This window comes from Geospiza fortis, unplaced genomic scaffold, assembly GCF_000277835.1.
Source record: "Geospiza fortis unplaced genomic scaffold, GeoFor_1.0 scaffold111, whole genome shotgun sequence".
Lineage (NCBI taxonomy): Eukaryota > Metazoa > Chordata > Aves > Passeriformes > Thraupidae > Geospiza > Geospiza fortis.
In genome coordinates this window covers 3177064-3185717 of record NW_005054321.1, presented here as the reverse complement: position 1 = coordinate 3185717, position 8654 = coordinate 3177064, and the positions used below count along the sequence as shown (strand labels likewise).

At 43.4% G+C, this 8654-nt stretch overlaps 1 protein-coding gene across 1 annotated transcript in view; it reads left to right on the top strand.

Annotated features, from left to right (window-relative positions):
- Nucleotides 1–8173, top strand: part of SAMD12 (sterile alpha motif domain containing 12) — a 165079-nt gene extending 156906 nt beyond the window's left edge. Inside the window, exon 5 of the mRNA XM_005420723.2 lies at nucleotides 4362–8173. Coding sequence (XP_005420780.1) covers nucleotides 4362–4384 — 23 coding nt within the window. The 3' untranslated portion in view covers nucleotides 4385–8173. The remainder of the gene's footprint in view (nucleotides 1–4361) is intronic.
- The last annotated feature ends 481 nt before the right edge of the window (nucleotides 8174–8654 follow it).

Genomic DNA, 8654 nt, shown 5'->3' with positions numbered 1-8654 from the left:
TGGGATGGCTTTGTGATAGAGTGAAACTCAGTGCAGGTACAGCTTCATTGGTAAAGTACAGGGGTAAGTGGTTCCTGTCCCTGCCAAGGCCACCCCATGGCAGCACTTCCCAGCCCCTGCCAGTTCTCCTTCCACCATGGTGCCTGACTGGGATCAGCAGCTCTCCAAGAAGGAACTTTCTTTTTACATGGACTGCCATGAGCCTTAGAGGGATGCCTCCTTCTCTCACACCTCAGTGCTAATAATAATTCAATGCACAATAAAGGGTAAATCTATGACTGGGCTGCCAAGCATTTTCTTTTATCAGGGTCCAAAACTCTTCAATGGTAATGGTATCTGGTGGGGGCCCCAGAGCTGGACACACACAACATCTGGAGTGCTGTGTCCAGCTGTGGAGTCCCCAGTATAAGAAGGACATGGACCTCTTGGAATGAGCTCAGAGGAGTCCAGAATCACTCAATTGATCATGGGGCTGAAACACCTTCCCATGAAGACAGGCTGAGCTGGGGCTGTTCAGCCTGGCAAAGAAGAGGCTCCAGGGAGACCTTATAGCACCTTCCCCTTACCTTAAAGGGGGCTACAGTGAGCCTAGAGAGAGAATTTCCACAATGGTGTGACAGGACAAGGAGCCTTCCACTGAAAAGAGCAGGTTTAGATAAGGTTTTAGGAACATGTTCTGTACTGTGAGGGAGGTGAGGCCCTGGCAGGGTTGCCCAGAAAAGCTGTGGATGCCCCATCTGTGGCAGGGTCCAAGGCCAGGCTGGATGGGGCTCTGAGTAACCTGGTGCAGTGCAAGGCTCCCTGCCCACGGCAGGGGGGTTGGAGCTGGGTGATCTTCAAGGTCCCTCCCATCCCCAATAACTGGACAGTTATATGAACTCTAGTTAGTTAATAACAAGATGCAACAAGTCTGCAGTAATATACAGCATATTAAAATGTCTCAAGTGACATGAGACACATGAAGTGAGATACCTATGTTCTTTCTAACACAGAAAAAATATTTCTAAATGAAGCCAAATGCAGTTTTTCACAGACTCCAAGGAATAGATGGTAGAAGGATGTTTGGAAATAGACATTTTTCATTCTAATCCTGTGTTTGAAATGTGCTGACTTTAGAAATTTAGTATAAAATTAGTTCCAGGAGAGTAAACCTAGCAAAGATAATAGATGCTTGTTTTCTTTATCAGAATCCCTCAATTATGGAAATGTGACAAACAGGTAATACCTCTAGGTTGAGTTGAATTAATATGTGTTCAAAATGAATCTAAAATATGTCCCTTTCTCAGACAAAATCACACAGCACAGATACTCAAAAACTGAAATACATCTCTGGCTTTGAAATGATAGTTGTTTTTCTGCATCAGCTTCTTGAAAATGTCATGTGAGATTAGCTCTGTTTACTGTTGTGTTGGTAAGCATATACACCCCCTGCAAAGGGCTGTCTTTGTTTCCAGAGCTTACTGTCTCAGGCTGGGTTTTCAAAGGCAACTGCTCATTTGTGATATGTTTTATAAAGATCTTTACTTTCAGTAAACACTGGGTATGAACTGTTACAAAACCAGGGTCCTTAGAGGAGCCTCCAGCTGGGCACAAAAAATGATGCAGGTAATGAGGAAGAATAAATGCTTCTAAAACCCTGTCCTCAAAAGACAAAGTGAGAAGAAACAGGCTACATGACCACCACTAAAGCCTGAGTTTGCTTGCTCTAAATGCAGAGCTTGACAGAGCTACTACTGTCTGCTTGCTCAGTGTTGGCAGTTGTGTCCAGACCCTCTGCATGGCTCAAAGTGGTTGTGCTCCCTCTGTGGTGGGGATGGAGCTCAGGTTGGCATCAGTTGCATTTCTCCTCATTCATGGGTTTCTGTCTGAAGGGCCAGCTGGCTCATTTCAGACTTAAGTACAAGGACAAGCTAATGACTGAGACAATGGAGATGATTGGGGAATTTCAGCATGAGTGCAGTCCTGAGGCCTGACCTGATATAATTAGCCAGTTTGCCCATTTTTTTTTAGTCCTCCAGCTCTGTGGCTAAGCAAGGTATTTTCCATTGCTTCAGAGAGCTTTTGAAATTTTCTCTTATTTGCAGCAGATGAGCTCAAAGAAAGAGAGACGGGCCTTTGTGAGACAGGCTTATCTCCACTGATGCTACACAGATGGGAGACACCCTCTAATTCACCTGAAATCAAATACTTTTGAGATTAAGTACCTGTTTGCTGCTCTCCAATTTTAAAACCTCCCCACAGATTTGCCCTTTGTCTTCAAAATTGCTTATGTCACCACTGCTTTCTTTTCTGTCTTGGGGGATGCAGTCAGTTATCTGTCTACACCAGCTGAAGGCTCAGAACCTTCCTGTATGTTCTTCCATGGTGTGAAACCAGTTGCTGGGTCTGAAATGTGCATCTTTCTCAGGCCACTACTGATGCGGGCATCTCATGTGGTAGATGACAGTAGATGGTGTTGGGAACATTGCCCTAGAGAACCTGGAGGATAAAAGCAAAGCAGCTATAAAACAGAAATCAAGAGTAGCGCTGTAATCAGGTAAATATGCCCACATAAGGAGGGAAATAATTAAGGAAACTGGTTTTTACTGTTCCTCTATTTCATAGGGCATATTTACACTCAGGGGTCAAGTGCTCATGGCAGGGAGTGGGTGGATTTTTTTTAGTCTTGTGCAATACCTACTGATTTATCATCCCATGCTTTCTCGGCTCAATCAGACCTTCATGTCCATTGCTCCAAGAGCTTGGGGTTGGTAGAGGCAAATATGGGCAAAGTGACAACTTGGCAGAGCCAGTCAGCCCACACCCCACAGAGAAGAGCCTACCAGGAATGATTTTGAAGGAGCGAGAAGCAGGAATCCACTGCCAGCCTGAGTTTCAGCTGATGTGAACGCTGCCTTGGCAGCATCAGTATCCTGTTAGCTTCACAGTTGGGAATCTGGCCCCAAAACCCCAAGAGTGCAGCTCTTCCCACACCTACAGATACATGCATTCATGAGCTAAGCAGGATGTCAGCTGGAAAGGGTGCAAAGCCCATCCTGATGAGTCCTATCCCAGCACTGCCATGGTCAGAGATCTGGTCCATAAAACAGGTGATGGGTGAGGGCTGGGTGATGGACAAAGCTACCTCCCAAAACATTTTAGTGGTGGCCTTGGCAGTGATGGGTTAACACTTCGACTCAATGATCATAAAGGCCTTTTCCAACCTAAATGATTCTAGGATTCCATGAAATAATATGGTGAGCTTGTCTCTGCATGGCTCCTCAGCCCCAGAAGCTTGAGCCTGTGATGGGCTTACAAGCATTCATGTGCTGGACATTGAATTAACAACTGACTGTGCTTCAGTGTGAGCAGTTCTGCACAGGCACTCATCTCCTGTTCAGAAAGGCAGAACAAGGAGCACAAATCCCCTTCAGAAAATGTACAAGCTTAAAAATATTTAGGTTGGAAGAGGCTTCAGGAGATGGTTCCAGTAAAGTGTGCTCGAAGCAGGGCCACATCAGCTTGTGTGGGGACTCATCTGGTTGAGCTACAGATTTCTGTGTAGGTGGAGGTCCCACAGCCTGGTCAGGAACTTGGTCCAAAAGGTAACCACCCTCACTTGGAAGAGTTTTTTCCTTGCATCTAACTGGAATATCTCTTTTTGCTTCTTGTGTCCATTGCCTCTTGTCCTTTTGCTGTGCTTCTCAAAGACAAGTTTGGATGGAGGGGAGAAGTTAAAAGTGACCTCCACTGTGGTGTGATGGCTGTACACCTCTGCAAGGGCTTTCAGGCACAGCATAGCAGCCCCCAGCTCTGAGTGTGCTGTACTGCTTAGCAGGGGAAAGAGAAACTCTGCAACCTCCTCATTATCTTATGAGGTCTGAAGGGGGGAAGGATGTGGGTGAGCTGTTTTCACACCTATGCACCAATGGTCAGTTCTCACCATCTTAGACAGCAGAAAGTGTGTGGGAACATCAAACACTACTTGGGCATTTGGCAGAGCCTTTCCAGCCTTTGCCTATCAAGCCCTCAGTAGTTAATGCAAATCCAACCAAACAGAAGAGCCCTGCTCTCTGGGACTCAGACTACAGGAAGAATAAGATGTGCTTTTACATGAAGCAATAAACTTCAAGTAGGATTTGTTAGATCATGCAAATTATTGCTGGTCTGCACTTTATACTTATCTAAGGAATGGATTAAGAGTTTTTTGGTTGGTGAATGAAGTTGATTAAAAAAAGTTCTAGGGTCACAATATATATTCTACGAGTACATTTACTAAGCTCAAACCTGACTTTTTTCATTTTAGTTGAAATGCATTATAATTTCTTTACTCTGTTCTATACTCACAGTCTGATTTTGGATTTCTGTTTTGTTTCTCACAGCCCCAGCAGAGAACTCTCCATAAACATTTCCAGCCTCTAAAGCTGCTGTCCTGCCACTTGAGATGAAAGTGAACTTTCCTTCATGAAAAAACCACAATAAATGGCGCTGCCAGAAGATGACCATGGAGGATTGAAGACAAACTTGAAGAAAAATCAGCCCACTCAGCTGGGGAGACCTGGTTTGCTGTGGAGTAAATATGTGGTGCAAAATATCCAAAAGATCTAATTTGTTGAAAATGGTCATTGACAGACCTTTAGCTGGAAAATTTCTTCCAGTCTTCATCACTGTGCATAACTTTTGAGTTCCCTTTAGGGGACTGTCTATGCCCTTCACTAGAAGTCCTGTTTTAGCATGGCAACTACTGGATTCTTTTATTATGTATGCAGATGGCATGATGTTTTAGGAAAAACTTACAACAATTCTCCAATCTCAGTGGATATGTTCACAATATTACACCCTGATAGGAATGTAAACGTCTTGTATGTGTTAGTTTTGCAGTCTAATGGTATTCTGTTAAACAATATCAGCACTTCATATGTGCTTCTCTCACAGAACTAGCACAGTCCATATATATATAATGGTCCTTTTTTAAATTACTGAGGATATGTTTCAGTGTTTGTGCTGAGACTGCATCCAAACTAAGCCCAGTACTAGCATCCCTTCACTGATTCACAGTAGGTTGTGTAGATAGATTTGCACGTGGCAGATGTGACTTCTTTTATCAAGACTTAGAGAAGAGCTGTCACAGAGGTAGCCAAAACCAGGGTAGTTTGAATGAGCTGTAGGATACTGTGTCTGCTCTCCCTCTCACCCACCAAATATCAAAGGGTCCTGTTTCTGGTGTGCCAGTGTGTTTTCTAACTCAGCGAGGGAGAGGCAAGGGAGAGAGCCTTTCTCAGACATGTATGTGACCCTGGGTTTGGTCTGCAATAAAACCAGAATAAACTGGAAGAATTCAGGTTCTTTATGCTGGCCACCACTTATGTTTTGGGCAGGGCTGGGAAATTGTGGTCCAAACCAAACTCTCTAAAAAGGTAAAGTGTAAGACTATACTTCTAAGGAGCAAGACACTCCCTTTGGAGAGGGCAGATTTCTTCATTAACTTTTTCCACTTTCTACTCAAAACAGTATTTTGGTAGGAACTGGGAATAAGCAAATGGTTCCAATAAGCCTTTCAATATACTGTAGCAGGCTCATGACTGTTGCATTCAATCTGAACGTTGTTTTTTGTTCAGTCTCTGAATGGCTGACCTCATCACTGGTTGTATCACAGCTGGCTGTGGTGCTGTTTCTTCCATGGGGACTCAGTGGAATTAGTGTCTGTCCCTTACATCAGGACCTTCTCAGCACACTCTTTATAATGAACAGATGTCATCAACATTCTGAGGGGGCTTACCTCTTTGTTGCTTCTTTCTTTAAAATCAAAGGTAGCTTTTTTGTGTACTTAAAGACTGTCACTCTCTCCAGCCTGATAGAGTTGCTGTTAGCATTAATTCCAAACTCTGCATGAGACAATGCTGTGTGAAGATGCAGTGATGGAGAGAATGTGCAGTTAGAGTAAGTCACAGGCACCTTTCTGGAGGAAGCTCCTGTATTATAATTCTTAAAAATTGTTGTGCAGTTCATTGCTAGAGAATGGAAGGTCAACCACTGAGGGTGTCTGTAGAACAAACAGATAATTATCTTCAGGGTTTAATTTTTTTAGATGGTTATGGGCTTAGGTTTCAGCTCTCCACCCATCTCAGATTCAGCATAGTGGATACTTCTATAGCACTCAGTGCAAAAGCAAAATATTTTTACTGGTGACAAAGATTTTCAGAAGTTGCTAGTGATTTTTAATGGTTTGGGTCTTTCCATGGATTCTCAAATGGAGTTCCCAAGAATTACAGAGTAGTAAGCTTCTACATTCTCTTTCTGAAAATCCTGGTCCCTAATTTCAAATTAATTGGTGTAAAAATTCTCCTTAAAACATAAGGATCTTTGCCAATTGCAACATTTGCACTTTTTAGAGCTTTTCATAGGGTCGCAGGTTGGAATCTGATACCAATAGAGCTGGCCATGTGCATGGCACAGGTCCACTGTAAGCTTCAGCAAATTTTACAGCTCTTTCTGCTACAGGTTTTCAAAACACACTCTGACAACTGACATCGATTTCATGTTGCTAAAGCAATTAAAAACAAAATACTTTGATTGATATATTAAATTAAAAGAGAATGCTATACTTCTACAGTAGGAGTTCTCTTATTTTACTACCCGGTGAAAAAAATCCAGAATAATTTGAATGATAAAAGAAGAGTTTATCAGAGAATGTTATCTTTAAAGGGTGTGTGAGAAGAAGTTGGGTTAGGCAGAGAGCCACTAGAAGCTTTTTTTGTATCAATGTTAGTTTTGAACATCTTCCAGTATATGGGCATGAATTTAGATGTGTGCACTTACCCTGTTAAAACAGTTTGTTTTAAAAGCTTCCCAGGATTTTAGCTATGGTGACCTAGAAAAGCAGTGTTATAGGCCCTGAGAAATGTGAAAATCAAGTCCAGACCCCTGAATAGCCAGACTCTGAGAGATGTCTGCTGTAGGTGCCTATTGGACAAACCTCCCCTGAAGCTGGTTTGGTCTCCATCCTGCAGCCAGCCTATGCATGTGGATAACTGCAAGCATAGCTCCCCCGAGCCCCGTGACACTTCTCACGTGTGTGACTGTCTGCCAGAGCCATAAGGAAATAACTGTACTTTTTGGCTTGTATTTAACTATTCATTGTGTTTGGATTTTTTTAATCACTGTTATTCTCCCAAAGTAGGCCATGCTTCCTCAGGGATATTTATGAAATGTTCTACATCTCCTGAACAACTATCTGGATCCCAGCGTATTCTTCTGAAAACTTTTTAATATAAATAAACATGTGGGAGAGGTTTTTGTTCTTATGAATGGGGGCAGGTACTGTGTTCTCGGAAAGGCTGTTGAGTGCAGACAATCAAGTCTATTGCATTTTTTATGCTGAACACCTTATTAATACCAGACATATCCGCTTTTGCCTGGGTCGCAGGAACAGTTCAGGAGAAAGAATGCTTTATCTCTAGTCAATAAATCATTTATGTCGAGAGTGCCAAAGACCAAGTCAACATGAAAGGGAGCAAATAAGTTATTCCGGCAAAGGAAGTGAATTTAAATATGCTCAGAGCCATTAGTTCACTGCAAAAGAGTGGAAGACTAATGCTGTTTTCATAAAGCGGCCATTATCAGCCAGTGGAGATAGATAAATTCATCAAGGTCGTGCTGCTGTTACAGTGATCACCAGTTATTATCTGTGAGACAAGGCAGGGTTGTGACCAGGACCCTGTTCCTGTGCAGACCTGCAGCCTTCCTCCCAGTCCGGAGCCTGCCCCTGCTGCCACGTTCCCCTGGTTTCCCTGTGCCCAGGTTCAGCATCAGATCCCTCCAGGAATCCCTGTCAGAGCTCAGCCATCCCGAGTGCTTCGCTCCATGAGACGGCCTCCACCAGAAACCTGAAGGAATTGCTGACCCCAGAGGGCACACTGCAGCTGAGATCATCCTTTGCCCTCTTTGGTTGCTCGGGTTTTTTCATCTGGGAGGCTTTCTGTGCCTGAACACCTGCCATTTATTCTGTTAAGGGAAAGGCAGCCTTCCAGGAGGGGAGTTTGGAAAAGCTCCATGAGCTCTTTGGTTTTGCTTGTCCAGATGCATTGCAGTGCTGTACCAGTGAGTCCACCCCTCCCTGTCTCTTCCTTAGGGTAAGTGTTGTCACTCAACTGCAGCTCCAATGTCATTGAGGAAATTAAACCATTAAAAATTACAAACTTCTGAGTTTGCCCTGAATTTTCAGAAGACCCCATGCTGGACCCTGGCAGACCTCCATTGGCACTACTCCATCACAGGCTCCAGAGATGTGTTGATTAGTGCCAGCCAAGGAGCCAGCATCGAGGTGGCATTTTTTTGTGATCACTAAAATGAACCTCCCTCCACCTGCCACAAAGCCAAAAGATCTGCATTATTCAAAATAAAGCAAAGTGAAACCCTGCATTTTTCACATTGGTCCCCTTAAGAATTACCATCTCTGCCATCAGAGTCTCCTTGAACAGTTCTGCTGCAGGACTGCAATTAACCCCGGTATATATAGGCTGTCAATAAGATTTTAATTTAAAAAGAGAAGGTCCTTTGGTATAATTAAAATTGATGGGTGAGGGGAAAATATGACCAGCATTACCTGCAACCTCTTATAGTAAAATTCAGGAAAGTAATCTGGAGGGAAAAAAACCCCACCAACATAATGTATG